This window comes from Ooceraea biroi, chromosome 11 (genome assembly GCF_003672135.1).
Source record: "Ooceraea biroi isolate clonal line C1 chromosome 11, Obir_v5.4, whole genome shotgun sequence".
Lineage (NCBI taxonomy): Eukaryota > Metazoa > Arthropoda > Insecta > Hymenoptera > Formicidae > Ooceraea > Ooceraea biroi.
Genome location: NC_039516.1, coordinates 1,868,088 through 1,889,998, shown reverse-complemented (window position 1 = coordinate 1,889,998; position 21,911 = coordinate 1,868,088). Strand labels below are relative to the sequence as shown.

Here is a 21,911-nt window from a genome sequence, read left to right as displayed (position 1 = left end):
ATGGACCATTAATACTAGACGTATGGCATTCCATTACTATATCCCGAGATGCCTATCCTGGCGACGAAGGCAATCGGCGGCGTTATGACATCCGTTCGTCATCGATCACTGTTAGATTACCTGCCACGTGCCGGCGACGGTGTCGGACTTCATCTGCGATAACAAATTAGAATCACGCGAATCTCGAAAAACACGTGCCACTTGTTCGTGCGTGTCGCGTTCGCGCGAATCATTTATGCAAAAGAATTTTTCCACGAGCGTCTTCCCTTCCCGCCAGGTACAATTTTTCTCTCTCCGCGCGCGCGGAAACGTGACGGGAAAATACGGTGCCTTCCGCGGGCACGAATATTACTGTATCGTCCGATGTGGTGTAAATTCGAAACCATCATAAATTCTGCATCACTTGATAATTGCGTCGTTTCGCCGAATAATTGATTATCGATGTTTATTTGATGATATCCACCGCGCTCGTTACGGTAGCCAGCGCGCATTTTCGTCGTGCTAATTTCGAGAATAACGGCGGCAACGTTAACTAACGAATATTTATTTACGAGATAGATAAATACATACATACATATACGCGCGGAATCGCACATCCCGACGTGCGTATTGTATCGCGAGTTTTCAGCAACGTGACGTCAGTTCCGGTTTATCGATACTTTTCTTATGCTACATCGCCGGCCATCGTCCAATTGCTCTCTAAAAGATGCACGAGCCCGCCGAACGGTCGTAACCGGGCCAAATGGAAAATAACGCGGGTATCCATATACAAGCCGCCATGTTCGCGGCTCTTCGTCAAGCTGATTTCTCAGATTGCGAAAGCGCTTGCCCGAGCTTTATCGAACATCTATTTTTCGCGTAGCTAACTACGCCAGTAAAAAAGAGCAGCCAGTAAAAACGTGCGCTCCGCTCAAGAAGTGTGCGCGATACTCGAACGATATAAATTCCTCGGAATATTTCAAGACGGAGGAAATAGAATCAACCCGATATCGATCGTTCAAAATGGTTGTCACGGGAATACCTCGCCCGCTCATTCCGGCGCGTTTTGCGCTCGTGTATGACGAACGTTTTATTCTAAAGTCCTGCTGTTCCTAATGATAATGTACATCTACGGCTAATTATGATACGATATAATTATGTAATACGCTTTAGTAGGATAATTAAGACAAACCGTTTCGATCGCGATCCTCGCGGCCCGGACCCGTTCGAACTTCGTTCGCAAAGTTCGTGCGCGGTTTGATTCGCGCCCTCTGGTCTATTGACTCACTCAATCGATATCTGTCGATCGGTAATGCAGACCCGGAGTACACGCTAGCGACGGCTCTCGCATCGCGCGCATGCGCGCCGAATCGGGCGAGCGAGCACTTTCGAGTCGATAACGACGTCATGACGTATCACGCCGTGCGATTACGGTGAAATGACAATTACGCATCGGCTCAATGACGTGTCGAACTGCAACGATCACGCCCATCCTTCTGATTTCTGATCCGGACGGTATATATGAATCGATGATTACCGTGCAGCAAAGACGAGCGCGGTGCAACAGAGTGACGAGCATCGTGCGAGTGTAGCAGCGGCTTCGCCGTGTCAGCGGTAGACGGCTCTAAACGCATCGAAATCCCCAAAGTCCCTAGAGTGGCGTTCGAATGGCAGAGCCGCGTCGGCGAGTGGTCACGTCGCCGCGCTGGCGCGACCAATCGGCGGCCGCCGGCGCGTACCACGTGATCGGAAAAATCGAAATGGTGGACGTATCGGGACGCAGGATCCCGTGCGGAGACGAAGGACGATAAACCTGGGCAAGGGCCCCGTGATCCGTGTCATCGGCGACCGTACGTCGAACCACCCGGCGGTCTATCGCGACGTATCGCGCGAGCAGCCGCGGCCGGGAGAATCGTCCGCGGTTTTTGGTGCGCGTCGCGGCCCGCGGCCAGGCCGGTGCGCGTGCAGATCGTCCCACGTCCCGACCAAGTGCCGATCGACGCGTGTTTACCGAAGTGTCAACCCGCCCGTATTGCAGACGCGTGTGTCTGGTATCGCCGTCTGTCCGTGTGATCTCTCGGATCGGCCGAGCTGTTAAAACGGAGGCACGAGCGACTCCTCGGCGGAGCGGGCTAGTCGCAATTGGGAGCGCAGTAGTTGGTCGTTTGCTCGATTCTCGACGGTGCACCGAGTACGAGAGAGTCAAGCCGAGAGGGAGACGGAGAGAGAGAGGCAGACCGTGAGAGACAGACGAGAGACAGAGACGGAGAGAGAGACCCGCGAGTCGAGAGACTCGAGAAGCGGATGCGAAAGGGGAGAGAAAGATTATCGTCGCGGGTCTCGAGGACAGACGGCAAGGCTTTTCACGCGGCGGCGGCGGGCCCCCTGGCCCGCGGCAGCATGCCCGAGTGCGCGCGGGCCCTTGGAGGACGATGCGTCGCGACGTGGATCCCGCGACCGACGAACGAGGTAACTAACGACTGCAAAAGTATCGCAAGGCCGAGGCGCGAGCGAGTGCGCGAGTGCCTCTTCCCTTGCTCTGTGCACGCGTATGCATGCGAGCGAGTGGAGCTGGTGAGCTACTGAGCTAGTAAGCGGACGAAGGAATGAACGGACAATCGTGCACGCACGCACGCATGCACGCCTCATCAACGATGCATTCCTTCGCGGTGATATCGCGCGGCTAATGTGTCGCCGCGCGCCGTGATTAGCTTCGCCCGAGAAATTCCTGGGACTTGAAGCCTGGTTTATCTGTGTTGACGTTCGCGCTCGCTCGCTGTTCTTTCGTTTCGACCGGCCTTCCTCCGTCCCTTCCTCCTCCCTGACTTGTGGCACGATCCGCGACCTGCCAATATGCCCGCAGCAGGTCCCTCGAGAGAAAGAGCACCCTGCTGCGACTGTCACAAAGCCGTCACATGGGAGTTTTCCACGAGACAATCACGCCTCGCGTGCCGTTTATTTGTGTACTCTCGTGCTACGCGAGAGATGCGGGGATTTCAGTTTCGACTGCCGGATTCGGCGACGACGAGTCTCCGGACCACGCGATCAAGTGTTCACGCTTGGGGCGACGCGACGTCGCGACGAAGTTATTTGCGAGCGCGAGTTCGCCGGGAAAAATGTCCACGTCCTGCGACGTAGAAATGGGATATTTTTAAGTCGGCCTGTGCATCGCAGCGCGACACGTGCGTATGCGTTTCGGTGACACGCTCGGCTCCGTCGAGCGCAAATGAAATTTCCCCGGCGGATCACGCGATCACCGCCCCGGTAAAATTGATGGAAAACTTTCATTGTATTTATTCCCTTTTCCTTTGTTTCCCTTTTGTCGCTTTTAATAGCCGTTCCAGCGACCGTCCACCACTCCCACACCATCCCGTGCTCGCGTTCCGTCTTGATACGGTCATTCAAAATAGAAATGCACCTGTTCCATTCTTATTACGTCGCGAGAGAAGCTATGTTGTGTCTAAAATCGTGGAATAGGTTTGCGCTGCTTGTAATCTGATACGCTGCGTTAACTGCTATTTGAAGTTTTCCCCGTGTTTAATTGTACCGTCAAATTCTCCCGAATTGAGACATTTCCAGCGTAATCGTTATCTGTTTATGCATTCCTGCATCCCTGCCTGTATTAATGCATCGTGTACGTTTTTTGCAGATAGGACACCTTTCTGACTTAGAAAACAGTTTTGTGCAATAGAACGGAAATGATGCAGTCGTAAACTATTGCAATAAGCATGCTGAAATACTCAGGAGACACGGGAATAATTACAATACCCTGAGGACCTTGGATTTTTGTCAGAACAAGGAAACTAAGTTACTGCCTCTGCCAACAATAGAGCACACCCACGCTTGTCACCTGTTCAGTGAATGTCGTGATAATAATTTAATGGTTGTCAGAGAGGTTCCAATGGACAGTCTGTGTTGAGCGCATGATATTCAAGTAAAACAGGCTATCCTACATCAAAACCGTAAAAATACTCGAACTCTTAATGAACAAATCAGGAACAAGGACCTACTAAAATTGACTCAGACTGTTAATCTAAAAAGAGAAGAGAATAATTCTAATAACTCTATTTTATTACGCTAATCATTATTAACCACTGGTTGGAATACTCTATATCTTATAAATCACGCTATTCTCTATAACGGATTTAAGAAAGACATAGGAATAATTTAGAAGGCTTTACAATTCCTTATTGATATGCTTTACTATTGAGAGAGGTACAATCGCAAATTTTTATTTTGTCACACAGACTTATTTTTTAAATTTTAAATAATACGTGTGTGTGTGTAATTAGAGTTGATTAACTCTTGAGACCTAGCCAGCTGGCAAGAGTCTGCTTGGCGAGAATAGTCCAGATTACGACAAAAGAGCATCTCTAATGTGTATAAATAATTATAAACACTGACTATCGCAAAACTTGTGGAAACAAAATGTATAATAATTATTTTAAACGCTTCAATCACTGGTTGTACATAACGAGTAAGCAAGAAGAAGGGGAAACGTCGTACTTGAAATACTGTATAGATGACAGAGGATATACCTGTTAACCCTCTCAAGTACAAGGTACGTTGCCCGGTTGCAGCTTTTGACCGTTTGACTTGTCGAATGACGGTAACTTTACCTTTGCGATCACTGATCTCAGGGTTAAAAAATGGACAACAGTGGATCCGGAGTAGTGCAAGTGTTTGTGGGTGAATGGAGCCCTGAATATGAGGCACTGTCCATTAAAGCCACGAAGCAGACCTCGTCAGCCGAGATAGTGGAATGTATCATTGAGAGACTCGGCCTGGTTGATGCCTCTGTTTCGTACGGCTACGAGCTGGCGGAAGTGGTAGGAAATTCTGTTGGGCAGGAGTGCAAGGAGAGGAGACTCGGTCCTGCCGAGTGCCCGGTGGCGCTCATGTTACTGTGGCCGAAGAACGATGCTCAACAAGAATACTACAGGTCTGTCGCGTTGATTCTCACGTGATGGTCGCGCTTTGCGCTGTTTTACATTGATCAGCTTAACGTGCAGCTTTCTCACGAGGCAATCTCGACTTTCAGATTTTATCTGCGGAAGAAGCAGCCGGACTACCTGTGGTCCGACAGTAGGTTTCCTATGGATCCACAACTCCTGAAGGACTACTTTAATAGATTCCTCTACCAACCACGCGACAAGGAATATCCAGACCTGTGTCAGCTTCCGGACCTCAACGAGCAAACGCTGCTGGACAATTTGCGGGCTAGGTTTCTGGCTGGCAACATATACACTTATGTTGGCAGCATATTGATCGCCTTGAATCCATTTAAATTCTATCCCATCTACAATCCGAAATACGTGAAATTGTATCAAAACCGAAGATTGGGGCCAGACATACCTCCGCACATATTTGCCATAGCCGATGCAGCTTACCATTGCATGCTCAAGGAGAAGAAGAATCAGTGTATCGTCATTAGCGGTGAGAGCGGTTCCGGTAAAACGGAGTCGACGAATTTCCTGTTGCATCACCTGACGGCACTCAGTCAGAAAGGCTCGCACGGCAGCGGAGTGGAACAGACGATACTCAGCGCCGGGCCCGTCCTGGAAGCGTTCGGTAACGCGAAAACCGCGCACAACAACAACAGCAGTCGCTTCGGCAAATTTATCCAAGTGAACTACAAGGAAAATGGAATGGTCCACGGGTATGTGCAGTAAACAGTATGCTCTAAATGTAAAAGACACCGTGACGGATATAAACCTCGAAATGTGCATTTTACAGTGCCGTGGTGCAAAAGTATCTGCTGGAGAAATCGAGGATCGTCTCCCAAGGGCGAAACGAGAGAAATTATCATGTATTTTATTACTTGCTGGCCGGCGCGAGCGAGCAGGAAAAACAGCTGTTGCACCTGGAGAGTTGCGATTGGTACAATTATTTAAACAAGAGCGGTTGCTACGGGCTGGAGAACGTCGACGAGCGGCACGAGTTCTCGCGATTGAAACAGTCCATGGAGATGGTGGGCTTCACGCCGGAGAAGCAGAGACGGTTGTTCGCGGTTCTGTCGGCGGTCCTCTTGCTAGGTAACTATCAAGCCGTCCCGGCACGCTCGTCACTGTCGACTAACTCCGTGCTTTTCATCCAGGTAACGTCGAGTTTCACCCGAGAAAATCGTATCATCATCACGACGAGGCTGTGGGCGTGAAAAATCCAGAAGTGGTCGCGCTGATATCGGAACTGCTCAGAGTGAAGCAGGAGACGCTGCTGGCCGCGCTCACCGCCAAACGCGCAAGAGCTTCCGGCGAGACTCTCGTCATCAACTACAGGCTCCCCGAAGCGATTGCGGCACGCGACGCCATGGCGAAGTGCTTGTACGGAGCACTGTTCGATTGGATCGTGTTACAGGTAACGGAAGCATCTTACTTGCAAGAGTAAATTTATTTATTCGCCTGCTGCGAAATATACAAAATGATGGACGTCGTTTGTAGGTGAACCACGCGTTGCTTTCGAAAAAGGATACCCTCCGAGATCACCAGGGTAATAGTATAGGTGTACTAGACATATTCGGCTTCGAGGACTTCAAGACGTGCAACAGTTTCGAGCAACTGTGCATCAATTACGCCAACGAGCAGCTGCAGCATTACTTCAACCAGCACGTTTTCCAGTACGAACAACGAGAATACAGAAAGCAAGGGATCAGGTGGACTGACATAGGATACAGCGACAACTCGGGTTGTCTCAATCTCATCGAGGGGAAACCGAATGGTCTCCTGTGTCTGCTCGATGATCAGTGCAAGTAAGTATCCGCGTTGCCCGAGTGCCCTTTAATTGCTTGCGGTACGTTTCTGAACGTCCGGATATCTTATTTCGCAGCTTTCCCGGGGCGACGAACGAGACGTTACTGCAAAAATTCAACACCGTGCACAAAGACACTCCGTTTTACGAGGCGCCGCAGCGGCGAGAGGCGGCGTTCGTCGTGCGCCATTATGCAGGAGCAGTTAAGTATCAGGCCGCGAATATGAGAGAAAAGAATCTAGACTTGATGCGACCCGATGGCGTGGTCGGAGTGCTAAAAAACTCGTCCCTTGCCTTCGTGCGGGAATTGGTCGGCGCCGATCCGGTTGCCGTGTTCAGATGGGCCATACTGCGAGCATTCTTTCGCGCTCACTTTGCGTTTCAAGAAGCCGGCCGAGCGCACAGGCATGGTAGAGGTATGCATTAAAATGTGACGTTGCTCAAATATTACCAACACGTTCATCCACTCGAAAGAGATTGAATGCATACATTTGTTTTCTTCTGCTTTCAGTTGACGGTAACAAGACATCCGTGCAAAATAGATACAGGACGCCCAACGAAAATTTGATAAGGTAACGCTAGATTTTCTTTACATTTTTAATTAAATAATAGTTCTTTCTCTCTATATATATGTGGACGGTAATAAAAGGAGATATCTCGAACGCTTCCACTTGTAAAATTATAACAGAGCAAGATATATTTAGCATCACGTTGAGATTTGTAAGAAGAGAGTGCTGATGTTGTTGCGCTTGTTTATTGAGTATGTTTGATCTGTATATTGTCTCATCTACGGAGTATGAATCGACGTTGTGCGTCAATAATACATGCATCACGCTGAAGGAGTTTCTGTGTTTAAAAATTAAGGCAAATCTTTATTACATTTATATTGGCCATATGTCTTTTGTCCCTTTGTAGCCATCTTGTGACGTTGTCGGCCGTGAATCTAACTATTAACCGAATTGCGTAAGTGGTCTTTTGATCCACTGTATGTGTCATTTTTTGGCGAACGTTACATTTTGTTGATGCGTCCCCAATGGATTTACAACAGATTATGCATTAGCGTATCAATGAGAAACCATGAACGTCAGCAAAATAATTTCAGTGAACGTGTAAAACGCCCATGTGACCTGAGTAAATTTGTAAATCCATATAATTTTTGCTCCAATTCTGTGTGTCTCTACAGAGTTTATTTAGATTTATGTCTGCACTTCTCGTATTAGCTGTAACTAGAACGCAATATTCTCTCTCATGATATCCGTCATACAATTACATTCTACCATTCTACAACGCTCTTCTCGCTACTCTTTGTACCTGAGCATGATTCATGACGCAAAACTGAGTTTATACAGATCACATCAATCTCCATCTCAGTTTTTTCTCCTTTTGTATTTGAAATCATTCATCAATCAATGAGACATTTCCTCGAGGACATCGCGCATAAAGCGACCTTTTCTCGATACAAGCGACCGAGAAAAAGCACAGTAAAGATGAATAATGAGCGATATACCTAATCGATCAAGTTTAATAATTAATTAATAAAAATAAGGTATACCGCCGATCGACGAGACAACTAAGCACCAGAGAATTTTTCAGTTCACACAAACATACCCGCCCACCGAGCTATCAGAAGCAGCGCAGTGTATGCTTACCGCCGGCCGCCACTCCTTCTGCCACATTATCTTCCGTACAAATCGAAAACAACGACAATATAAACAACAATCGCCTATCGTGGCCACAGTTTCGAAACATTAATCAGACGCAACACCCGTCGAACGTTACATCGGCGAAGGGCGGTTACGTATCACGGGGCAGGGAAGATCAGCCCCATAGTAATAATAAATTCAGACGGGATACTCACACACCACTAGAGAGGGTGCTTCCAAAAGACGAAGCGAACGTCATGGAACGCGCTAATCAGATTGTCATGTATGTAAAAACGTATCTCTACTTGATACTTGACTCGTATTAACAGCGTAATTTTTAAGCTGCCGAACAATTGCTGCCCCTACATACGCCAAGATTAGAGTATGTGCTCTATAGCGATTTCGGGTGGTGATGGGTTTACTTTTCTGTAGGTGATAGTACTTTCCGTAGGCGTAAACACTGTAATATAAATTAATACGTGAAACTGTGTACCGTGGCTTTCTCTTGATTTCATCTCGATGACATGTCGTTGCATCTTTCACGATGGTTAGAGAGAATCTTACACCTTACGTACATCATCACCGAATCATTTGCCATTAGATCTTAGTTTGTCGCTCGACGATGTTGCAATTGTTTTTGATAGATTATTTTAACGATGGTTACTGCATGCTTGTGTGTGTTTTGCGATAGTTTCTTCAAATGAATGATAGCTCTCTTGCATATATGCCTGTCTAAACTGTTTGCTATTAACTACTGTTACAAGACTGCCGCTAGGTAATTTATAGTGCAAATTTACAAACGAAACGTAGCACATTGAATTAATCTCCTTATCGTAAAGATAAGATTCTGCATTATTGTCTTATGCAAAACCTCACCTGGTGACAACATTTGTCCATCAACCTTTTTACGATATTGAAATAGACATTATCGCATTTAAACTTGCTACAATCCTTACTATGACGACTATCTGTACTGTGCTATATCATACTCTGCTGATTTTCTATTATCTTACTTTCATACTGTATATTAGATAGATACATATCATATTATCAGGCGTTGCTATAATACAATGTCAAGTGTAATTCCTTCTCCTGTGTGCACAAAGTATGTATCATTGAATATTGCCATTATAATATTTATACATAGAGAGAACAATAACGCAGAAATAACGACAGGAGAAGGAACATCGTACACCGCAAGGTGACGAGTTATTACAAATTTTAGCATGAGGGAACGTTTACAGGAAAAATAAATCGTTTCGACCGAGGGAACGCGGCAAGAAGGGTCTGAAAAATCTGCAAACCGTGAAGACCCTCGCTGGAAGGACTCAGAGTTATGGTACCGGACCGGGGAAGGCCAGGAAACAGCCCATGACTGTGTCCGCACAGTTCCAGCAGAGCCTGCACAGTCTGATGGACACGCTGAATCAGGCTAATCCCTTCTTTATCAGGTGTATTAAGAGCAACGCCAATAAAGTGCCGAACGAATTCGACGAGGAGACGGTGCAACGGCAGCTGCGCTACACGGGAATGCTAGAGACCGTCCGAATACGGCAGGCTGGTTTCAACGTGCGGTTAACGTACGAGGAATTTATACAGCTCTATCGTATGCTGCTTCCTAAAGGTCTTCTGAGCTCGCAGTCCGACGTGAGGGACTTCCTGCTCACCCTCAATCTCAATAGGGACAATTATCAGCTGGGCACCACGAAGGTCTTCCTCAGGGAGTCCGAAAAGATTAAGCTGGATATCGAGCTCCACCAACAGATCATAACGAGCATTACCACCATACAGAAATGGTTCCGCGCCTGTTTGGAGAGGAGAAAATTCCTCAGGCTAAAGAACGCAGTTGTGCAGATACAGTCTTTCTGGAGAATGGTCACTGCACAGCGGCTGGCGCAGATGATGCGCGCGAGAGCCGAGGCTGCGTTGCACATACAGAACGCCTGGAGGATGTACAAGCAGCGTAGCTGGTTCAGAAAGTTGAAATCGGGCGTAATCGCCTTCCAGGCGTACGTCAGAGGCAATAACGCCAGAAAGAGATTTAACGAACTGAAGAAACGAAGGAGAGCTATGTCGGATAAGGTTCAGGCAGTCAAGGAAATTCAAGAGTACAAGGAGCTCATGTATGATAAAGTATGCGCCAAAGATCGAGATAGCGAAGAGTGAGTAGTGCTTGCTTATTGCACAACATACAACAACATATTTCGACAGTTTTATATCTTAATTTGATTTTTATTACACAGATCGTTCACGGAAGATCGGAGTCTGTCGGAATATGGTATATCGTCGCGGAAAATAGAATCTCAAAGTCGGCTCGCTCCCGCAAGGTAGGTATTAAATCTGCAATTTGCACTTTTCGCGCGAGCGTCATGTTCGATCTCTTTACAGGAGCGATTGGGATAGCGCCGTGGACACGAGTATCTCATACTCCAAACGTAAGCTCACGCCGAACAAGCGAATACTGCACGAACCATTGAGGAACACGGAAGCGTACAATTCCGACGAGATGTCGGAACGCAAGAGCAGCCTCGAAAGTCTAACGAGTCTGAGGAGCTACGAATCTCAAGCCAGCATCAACAGTTCCGAGTCGCAGGACAATTTCGGCACGAAACCCGTGCCGAGCACGAGGACGAAACGCGGCGACCATTCGCCAGTGATCGCGTCGAACATAAACCTGATGAACGCGTCCAGTCGACTATCATCGGCGAGCAGAAGAACGGACAGTTCATCGACCGGATACAGCGACGGCGAGACTGAGAGTGAGACACCGAGCGCCGTGCAAAGCGCTCCGCCCGTCTTCAACACGAGTTCGTTCGCCGGTTCGCGCGACGTGAAGTATCATCCGACGAACGTCAACCTAACACATAGTCCGAATTCGGAAATTTGGCATCGCCGAGCGGACTTCTCGCCCGCCAATTACAGTGACTACTATATGCCGGTGCCGCAGAAAGCGACGGTGACCCGCTCGCCGAATGTTTCTCACTACAGGAATGTGACGGACAGCGTTTTCGAGCAGATTCGACAGGACAAGCCCAACGAGGCGGCGAACTATAACGTCAGACTGGACACGACCGACCGCTTCACTCAAATGGAAAGCTTAGCGAGTGGCAGGCAGCAGCGTAGACTCAACGACAACAATGTATCCGACGAACGAATGGAGAACGTTCCGCTGTCGCTAGCGAAACGAGATCAAATGCACGGACCCGTCAAGAACGTCAAAGATCTAAGCTACCTGCGGCGGCAGAACTCGGAGGGCGATACCACGACGAAGGTGGAAGTTGTCAATGACGACAGCGCGTTGAGAGGCTCCTTAATGAAGGGATCGTCTCCGAAGGAGAAGAATTCACGAACGAAGGACAAGTACGAGCCGGACGTGCCGGTAAGAAGCGCGAGGCGAAACCGACCGTCGCGTGAAGTTCACTGCCGGTCGATGGGCGAGAGCGTGTCCGAGACGAACGCCGAGGCGCGCAATCTGCTGCTAGGCACGATTAAGGAGAGCGATCTGAACAAAACGACGAACGTGTGGTCGCGGAAGGAATACCCGCATGAAACTAACACTCGATCCGTCACGGACTGGCCGATGAACAAGAACGAGGCTACGTACAAGGTTCAGCAGCCCGGCAAACGCATGAGATCCAACGCCATAACGACCCTCGAGCTACGCAGGAGAAACTCGGACCCAGCGACGAAGATCTCGGGCCTGAGCGAGGACAAGATGGGCGCGGACACGAGTCCGAACGATCTGAAACTCGCGCCCGGCATGAACCTCCTCGAGTGGAAAGGTAACAATCTGTTTACCCTGGCCGGCCACCGTTTCAGGAAAGTCGCGAGATTCGCGAAGGACGACGTCTGCGTGTGCTGTCACGAGAAGATGGACGCGTTCGTAACGCAGGGCTACAAGTGCGTCGACTGCAAGCAGCTTTATCACGTAAAGTGCATTCAAAACGGCGGCGTGCTGAAGATGCCGTGCATCTTGGCGAATACACCCAACAGGCGGAAAAACCGGAAACCACCGCGCACCCCGTACGATACCACGAAGCAGACGGTCGCGTCCAAGTTCAGTTTGACCGGTACCTCGGCCTTCTCCGACAGCACGGACAAGATCATATCCGACGCGAAGGAATTGGCGCTGATGCAAGATTTCATCACCAAGAAGATCTACATAATGGAGGGTCAGGAGGAGGGACGGAAGCAGAGCGAGGTGGATCGCGTGTTCAAACAGGCACTCAGAAAGTTTAAGGATGACCTGGTGATCACGTACAGCGTCGCCATACAGCAGGGCGTGGAGGGCAACATCAAGTACACCGATCTGATCGCCAACTTCCTCCACGTTATGGAAACCGTCTGCAAGCAGGAGAACACGCGGGAAGACTTTCCCGTGACGATGGGCGTGAATGCGTTCAGGGGCTTTATGAATGAATTCATGACGATCGTAAAGACGGAAGCGCCCGAGAAGCAGAGCAAGAGCAAGCGCAAGAAGGAGAAGAAGCGGAAGCAGGAGGAGCCCATACGGCACGGCAATCATATATTCCAATTAACTATCATCAACATACCCATGTTGTGTGAAGTCTGCACGTCTTTCTTCATGTGGCCGATTGAGCGAGGACTCGTTTGTCAAAGTAAGTAATTCCATTGAACAATTATAATATCTTCGTTCTTTTCCTCGCTCTTACTAACAATTGAAATCGATTTATTTATTCTAATAATTATTATTTATTTATTATATAATAAATTTATTCTTTTATCAGATTGCAAATTGACGTGTCACAAAAAGTGCTACACGAAGGCAGCAGCGGAGTGCGGCAAGGATGGTTCTTTATCCGAGACGAACCCGCGCAAAGTGTTTGGCGTGCCGCTGTACAAACTGGATTGCGGCGACGGCAAGGTACCGCTTGTGGTGGATCGACTAATCACGACTATCGAGATGCACGGTCTCTACACCGAGGGTATATACAGAAAGAGCGGCGTCAGCTCGAAGGTGAAGGAACTGAAGATGAAAATGGACGAGGGCGATCTGGGGAAGGTGGACTTTGAAAACTATCAAGTGCACGTTCTGTCATCGGTGTTGAAGAGCTTCTTCAGGGACATGCCGGAGCCGCTGTTGACGTACGAGTACTACGACGATTTCTTGCACGCGGCAAACCTGACGGATCCGCACGACCGAATCAGCACGCTCTTCGCCATACTGAAAAAGTTGCCGAAACCCAACTACGACCTGATGGAGCGCTTGATCGTCCACCTGGCGCGAGTGGCGCGACACGAGGAGGACAATCGAATGTCACCGTCGGCTTTGGCCATCGTGTTCGCGCCATGCATCCTCAGGACGAACCGGACACTACCCGCGCAGGACTCCCTTCAAGACGTGGGCAGGCAGACGCGTTGCGTCGAGACAATCGTGCAGGAGAAGTTGAGGGTGGTCAGGGCGACGCTCGCGGATATAAATACCCTCGAGTCCGCTTGTCATACGGCGACGCATCGACTCTCCAGCCTGCGATCGTCCAAGATCTTCAGTCCGGAGGAGCTGAGCGCGGCAGCGTCAAGTGCCGCGGGTCGTGCAGGCGCGATCGATCGCGACAGAGATCGAGGAGACGAGGAAGAAGCGCTGCTCGTTGATCACATACAAGAGATCCAGAAGGAGAAGGCACTCCTCACATCTACTCTGCCCAGTCTAACAAGAGCGTCCTCGGACGATGATCTCCTCCTATCGGCCACGGAATTGGACGATGGATCTCTCGACGATCTTCTTCCGCCTTCCGCAGGTAAGTACTTTCCACCGATTCAACATAATGATCGGCGGATAAAGATTAAGCGACTGGTTCAACGATATCGCCAATAAAGCTATGTTTCGATTGTTTTATTGTTTTACTTTTAAGGGAATTTAAAGGGAAAAGAATTAATTTTAGAAGAAATTTCTTATTATTAAACGAATAGATAAAAGAATAATTACGTCGCAGATAAAGCGCGAAAGATAGGTTTAGATGTATAGGTAGCTGTCTAGATACAAGACTTTTCACTTTTATCACAGACGGACTCGTAAGGAAGAAGCCCGTCCAAAGGCAAAGTTCGGCCGACAATTCGTTTCCGACGATTATCAATATGGACGACGACATGGTAATGGTATGAACATCAGCCGTGAATAACGTTAGCGTTCGTTCGAAACGGTGCCGGTAATCTGGCGGATGGTGTCGCGTCAGGGCGAGGGAATGAACGACTGCGATCGTTGATTCCATTAGCGAACCGTTAGTGTATTGAGACTCGCTGGTAAACGCAATTATAGATAGCTGTCGTAATTTGTTGACTCCATAAAACGAACTTTAACTGTGCGACTGAGCGACTGTAATTTCATTCTCTCATCGAAGCCAGTAGAGACGTCTAAAAACTACTTCGTATACAGTGTACGATAGGGAAAAGAAAAAGAAAACTGCATAAATCTTTTAATTTCGCCAGGTGATTTTATTCCGCAATGCATTCCTCTTTTTGAAGACTGTCAAAGTATTTTAGGCGCAACGTTTTGTTCATCTATATATATATATATACATATATATATAGAACCTAAAGAGAGATGTCACTCGGCGCGCCGCTTTACACGTTTTAAATGTAAGAGATGAAAACACAAAACTAGAAAGTATTTTAAGAAAAACAGAGCGTACCGTTCTTACGATATATATATATTTCTTAAAATATATATATATGTATATATATATTTTAAGAAATTTCCCACTTGTCGAAATGATAAGGGAGTCGTATCGAATTACTCGTTTTACAAATTTACGTTCGTGAAAATGTAATTTATTGTTGCGATTCTCGGTAAACGCTTCATTTTTTTTTCTTTTTTTTACGAAGAATCTTTCTAACGTGTTGTGTGTGTAGATGCGCTCTATTCCTTTAGAACTATTCGCTTAGCGTTAGTAGATCTGCCACTTCGGAACCATCTTCTTCCCAAAGGATCTACTTGTCTACGTTCGAGTAGAAAATCGACGTTCGACCGCCTTGGATTCCTGCGAGGTGTTTTTACTGTATTTTGTTATATGATGTGCTGTGCGGCAGCGGTAGAGTCGATTTAAAGCGTTAGGTTTACGCGCAGGAATTCGAGGGACGGCCGCGAGAGAAAGAGGAAACCAAAATGTACATATTATGCAATATAACGATTTCGTAATAATCTGTTAATATTGTTAAATTTACGAGAGACGTTTAAACAAGATTATATTTCTACTGTCGATATTCGTTCGTAGGGATCGTGACACACTTTGATATCGATTCTCCGTCGGTTTTATTTCTCGGAATCGGATTTTTACTTAACGCATTTTTTCTGTGCTCGGACGCATTATACGGAGAGAGAAGCTCCTAAGCATGTGCGTACAAGTGTATATACATATATATATATACACACATCCACATTATATACAAGTACTTATGTATATAAAAACAAGTTTGCGCGCGAGACTAATGAAATTCCTTCACTCGGGATTTACTGCATTTCTTTCTTTTTCTTTTTCCTCTTTTTTTTAAACTGCGTTTTAATCGTATTCTTTTCCGGTATCACCTTAGATTTTGGTCGATTCCGGTTTTTGTTTTTCTTTTTTTATCGCTTTGCTTCTTCACTGCCGTTTTCGTTCGTTCTTTCGTTCGTTCGCTCGCGCGAATCCGTATAATGCCACTTCGTGATAGCCTGACAATCGGCGAAAAATCGACAACGCGGAAGGAAAGAGATGAGAGAGATTGCGATCTCGCGTAATAGAAGTCTCCTCTATCCAATAAGGATAATCAGATCAGGTCCCCACACACGTACCGCGAACTTAATTGAATTCCCCTGCGAATTAATCGTTACGCTCGATGATGATCGCGGACAGAATTGGTCAATGAATCGAGATCTTCGTTTTATTTCCTTTCCCGGTTCCACTTGGAAAGCAAATATGAATAACGAATACGAATAACGAATATATATACTTTCGCGTTAACGGCGAACACAACGAGGATGTATCACGTGCGCGATATGACCTACATATAGATATTTTTTTCTTTTTTTTATTCATTATTTCCGATGTAATCATGTTGCTGAATCGCATACATCGTGCATTCGCTCGCGTCCAATCACCAAAGACTTGCGCGCAGTTATTATTTTTTTTCATTCTTTATGTCAATCCGATATCTTTTATGTCGCGTGCATTATTCGTGTTTTAATACCGACGCGTTTTGTATTTTTAATTGCCTTCGAGCGCGCGCGCGTATTACTTTCGCAGAATGGAATTCATATTTCCGTCCTCTCTCTCGAGTAGATCGATAGGTACGTTTTTAAGTTTCGCCGATCGGCAATCGATGGCGGGAGCAAAAACTTTCTTTTCCGTTCGATTGAGTCCCATCACCGAGTACTCTAGACCACGCGCGACTTTTATCCGGATAACTTTTAGGATTAAGTCGAATAATTGAGAGAAAGGAGGGAGAGAAAAACGAAAATAAGAGAGAAACTGTTGCATTGTTCGTTCTTCCAGAGTTTTTCTTTCCGCGACTCTCGCTGAAATCCATCTCTGCCTTTACATTCGTTTTAAGGAGCGATAGACTTTGGATCGATGATGATAATGATGATGAGTGTCCGAGTGATTATCGTCGTGTTAAATCTCGATCTTCGATCGGTTTTAGAAGGTCTCGGGGGGGTGATACAAGACGACTTTAAATTGCCTTTTTAAGAGCGGTAAGCTTTACGTGGGAGTAGTTAAGGTGCGAGTCGTTAGATATAAAATCGTCTTCGCGGAATGGCAGGAGGGAGGGAAAAAAGAAAAGATAAAAAAGCCAGAAGAAAGGGAGACAAGCAGTAGTGTTATATGTAAGTGTGACGTTACCTTTCTCATCTGAATCCATGACATTGTGCTCGCGGTGCACAACTACGCTACTTCGACTTCTTGTGCGAAGCGGAACGATTTTAACGCGGGAGAAATTTCATATACTAGAGAATATATTTTTGTTATGTCCATATCGAGAGTGGAAGTTACGAGTGTGTGGTCCTCTCCGTTTTCGTATATACATATTATATATACATATTATATATTATACATATTATGCTGTAATCGCGAGTGTTAACGTGCCGATTTCGTCCGACATGCGGTAAGTTAGGAGAATCTTTTATGCGAACGCGAGTCTTTTAATGCTGTTTGTTGTTCCGATGAGTGTTTTTCTCCCCTTTGGCACGCGCGATTAGCCCGATTACTGATTTCGCTCTGTTTCTGCCTAGTCCGTTGTTACGACGCCTTGAGATATATCGGATTGTTGATTTGATTTCTCGTCTCTGTCGTGGATAATAAACGAGTAATCTATATTCTTCGAGAGTTTTATTGAGGGCGAGAGAGAGAGAGAATGAGAGTGAGAGTGAGAGTGAAAAGGAGAAGGCGCAGCACGATTATAATAGTACCCGTTAAAGCGACGAGTCGCACACCTCAGCGTGGAGAGGAAGAACTGGATTAGTCGCACAAACGAGAACAAAGGAAAAAATGTAAGAAAAGAAGCTAATTATTATTATTGTACATGTAAAAGTAATCGTCACTTGCGCAAACGCATACGCTTCTCTACTTGCGGAATAAGACGCTTCAGCACGGATCCAGCGACGCTGATCGACTTGCTCGGCGCACATCTCTTATTCGCAGAACGAGAATCTCAGACGGCCGGGCGTAAAACAGTAACGAGATCTGTTAATTGTAGTAATAGAGATCTGTAATAATAATCCGCGCCGCTCTCCGCGGACAGAGGTTTCCACAGCCTAATTAAAAATAATGTCTAATTAGAGATAATCAGGGCCCCGCGCGCCCTACAACGCAAACGCTCCACCCCACGAGAGTCCCATGTCCGGGGGTTCGAGATTCTCGCGATGCACGGGGGTGCTCCGGTCAACGTGTGCGAGAGGGTACGCACGATATCCCGTGATATCTAACAATTCTCACACACACATATACACACATGACAATATCGTTCCGCGGTGAGAAAGTCGCAATTCCGTATCCTACAGCTGCTGCAACAACGACGACGACGACGGTGATAATGAGATTCTCGCTCTCCTTTCTCTCCGCAACGCTTATCCCCTCTCTCTTCTAGATTCCGCGCTCAAGTTCGCCGTGAGTACCTCTTTTTCTCAATCTTGCGGCGAAGGGTACGCTTCTTGCACGAGGTACGATCGACCTGCGTCGATTCCCTTCGGGGGAATTTCTGTGGCAGCGAGCGCGTGTCCCGAGGAATCGTGAATGTGGGGAAAACCGAGCGAGATCGGTGCGTTGTGTTACACTCGGCCGAATTTTTCGAAATACGCTTATTACAAATGTAGGTAAAAAATAAACAAAAGAAATATACGCTCGCTGCTCGACAACACGAGTGTGTTGTAGGCGTGTGTGGCTGCGGTGCGTGTGTGTCTCGTGTCCGATTTCCACCCCACGGGGGAGGGAACCGCGCCGATTCTTCTTTCACCCCTGAGACACCGTCGCCAATGAAGGATGTTTCTCGTGCTCGAGATCTCGCCCTTGTAACCGTCAGTAAGTGTATGATGCACTTGTCTCGGGATGAGAGCCGGTTCCCCCGGGATCGACGCAGGTCTCTAGGGAAAAGACAGAATCAAACTCAGGAGAGGGACGAGAGAGGCAACCGGAGAGGGTTGATGGTACACTTCTCGGTGAGTTATCGCGATATTAATGCTCTTCCCGTTTCTATCTTGGCGTAAATCTAAGGGCGACAGTGAATAGGACACGTCTGCCAATCCCTCGGATCATCGATATCGTTACATAGAATATTTTATATATGTAAAAGGAAAGTAAAAAAAATATAAATATATATATAGATATACATACACTCGTGTATATTTTGCGCTTGCGAGATTCACTTTGCTAAGACTTGAAATGTTTTTAATTAATTTGCATAGTAGAGCTGAATTGTGAAGGTACAGGCTGAATCCACACACTGTGTGGATGTCAATCGTTTTCACGTTGAAATAATGTATTCTGTCCGGGTGGCTCTTCGAGAGTTTGCGTCTTACCATTTTCAAGGTGTATGATGCGTGCAGCGTTAAAGAAATTTGGGGAGTAATGATAAACGCGCGGGTCACACCGTATTGCTCCAGTCCAGTATCGTTTTTTTCAGTGACCGAAAAGACAGACGTAGGCGGCAAGATAACAGAAACCTGGACATCCTGCTCGTTATATGTATAAATATATTTATGTGTAGCAAAAGCGTGTGCCCATAGATGCGTGTGTACTAGCAGCAGTACTCTAATCTCGGACGAGTCTTCCTTAGCGAAAATTACATCGAGTATCGTTATGCGCTTATCATTTATCAATTTTCAGCGCTGGATGGCTCGGCGCGATCAAACCTCGGACTTTAATTTCCGCTAAGGAAACGTCGTATGTGACTCGCTTGCAAAATGAAATCTATGTACTCCTCTCGGAATAATCTGTATACATACCATTTATTTTTCTTCGAACGAGTGTGTTGCATGAAAGAGAAAGAGGGATATATATATATATATATATATGTAATGTATCGTGATGAATAATGCATATAAAGAAAATATATAAATATATATACAAAGATGTGTGTGTGTGTGTGTGTGTGTGCGTATGTAAGCGTGCGATATATATGTCACATATGCGTGCGTGTATGTGTGTGTGTACAGTGCGTGTAGTGCGTATTTGCAGAGCATGATCAATAGACGTCGGCATCGTTTCTCGCACGATAGCACGCTCGATCGAGAAATGACGCGATTTCAACGCGCGCGATGGAGATTATAGACTTTCACGCGGTGGTGGAACAATTTCGAAGAGATACATGTATAAAAAAAGAAAAAAAAGGGTAAGAAACGATCATAAAAAGCCGCGAAGAAAGCGAGAGAGAGAGAGAGAGAGAGCGAGCGTGCGAGTTAGAGCGGAATGCACCTCCTCGATGTGTCACTCGGACAATTTCTTCTCTCTCCTTCCATTTTCTCTCTCTTTCTCTCTCGTATACCTCTTCACGATTTTCACCCCGTTTTTCACCCTCGTCATCCTCTTTTAGCGGTCGCGACGCGTTGACGATTCGAGAATCGGGAGATAACACGCGCGATAAAGGGATCGATCAACGTTTCAGCGGTCTATCGGTAGTGGAGTCAAGTCAATCGAGCACCCCGCTTACCCCGTCGAACGTGGCCTCGCGACTCCCGCGAGCCCCAAAACTCTCTTCCCTCTTCCCTGTTTCGCTCGAACTTTTCTCTTTTTTTTCCATGCTCGACCGCGCGTTTGCACCCTAATAACCGAGAATCACCGTAGGCGAGATACCGTGAAATGGATCGTGGCGCGAGCCGGACAGAGGGTTGCGTCGACGAGAACCCCGCCGGAGACGATAGAGACGATTTACGAAGCGTAACACTTACCTCTTCTTTCACATCCCGAGAGACATCGGCGCGACCACGTCGATGTCGAGTCACGCGTCCGCGCGATCGCACGTAATCACTCGGAAATTAATATCTCAGGATCAGTCGGATCGATCGAATCGGTGATTCGTACGAGGGATTCGTTCTCCGCGTGAATAATAATTTCCTCGAGGAACAAAGGACGTCGTCTCTGTGCGCTTTCCTTCCTTCAGCTTCGCGCTAGAAAAACGCGCGGCGACGGATCGGAGCGTTTGGCTTGGACACGCCGAAGATGAGGGTCCGACCGCGTTTTGCACACGGCCGACGGGGATCGTTGAACCGACCGTTTCGCGACGAGAAGCTTTATAATCGATTATTAGGGCAAAGAGAGAAAACAAAAGAAGAAAAGGATAGAAAGGAGGCCGAAGAGGAGGTCGAGCTGTCTGTACCTCATCGCTTCCTTTTCGCGCGCGGACAGACGATCGATCCCGTGAGGCTTTCCACCTTCGAAGACGTTATCGATCGTCTTCGATTCGACGAGCGTGGAAGCCGGGCGTCCGCAGATGAAAACTCCAGACGGAGATGAAAGAAAATCGCGAGGCCGAGTCACGCGCCGTTTTTGGCGCGCCAGAAGCGCGCGCTTCTTTTTCCGGAGCTCGAAAGTCTACCGATTTACTCTCCGCGAGTCTGTCCTACAAAACATTTTACTCGTGTATGTTTGTTGCATGTGCGAGTGCGAGTATGTGTGTGGCCCCGATTTGTGTGTATTCGATGCGTCGATGTGCGCGAATGTGTATGATCGGCGTAGGAGTGACGGCGAGCAAGAATACTTCGTGATCGACTGTAATTTTATATAATATTTGTAAGACAAATGAAATATTATGTACAGCATACCTGATAGCGAAAATAACAAGTATCTACCTTATATCTCTAAAGAGTCTCTCTCTCTCACACACACACACACACACCATACTCACTCTCTTTCTCTCTCCTTTGTCCACACCAATCCACGTATGGATATAAACCGATCGTTCGGGCGAACCCGCGGTATAATTCATTTCCGCGACATGATTCATTCCCCGTCACGCTCATTACTCATTATAACGCCAATATTTAGTATCGAATGCGATACGTCGCTTGAATCAAAGCATTCATAACTCGCGAGAGAACGCTGGGCATTCAGTACG

The 21,911-nt window shown here is 47.1% G+C and overlaps 1 protein-coding gene across 2 annotated transcripts; it reads left to right on the top strand.

Annotated features, from left to right (window-relative positions):
- The first annotated feature begins 1,694 nt into the window (after positions 1-1,694).
- Positions 1,695-21,658, top strand: LOC105274479 (unconventional myosin-IXb). 2 transcript variants are annotated; one of them, XM_026973540.1, is made up of 15 exons: positions 1,695-2,448; positions 3,629-4,540; positions 4,620-4,921; positions 5,021-5,638; positions 5,716-6,014; positions 6,077-6,336; positions 6,420-6,727; positions 6,805-7,142; positions 7,238-7,298; positions 7,642-7,689; positions 9,614-10,531; positions 10,613-10,696; positions 10,758-12,988; positions 13,118-14,128; positions 14,395-21,658. In XM_026973540.1, the coding sequence occupies exons 3-15, from the start codon at positions 4,629-4,631 to the stop codon at positions 14,490-14,492; spliced, it is 6,567 nt and encodes a 2,188-aa protein (XP_026829341.1). In that variant the 5' UTR covers positions 1,695-2,448; positions 3,629-4,540; positions 4,620-4,628; the 3' UTR covers positions 14,493-21,658. The 2 variants fall into 2 exon arrangements, with proteins under 2 accessions (XP_026829341.1, XP_026829342.1); XM_026973541.1 differs by lacking the exon at positions 7,642-7,689.
- Positions 21,659-21,911: the final 253 nt, after the last annotated feature.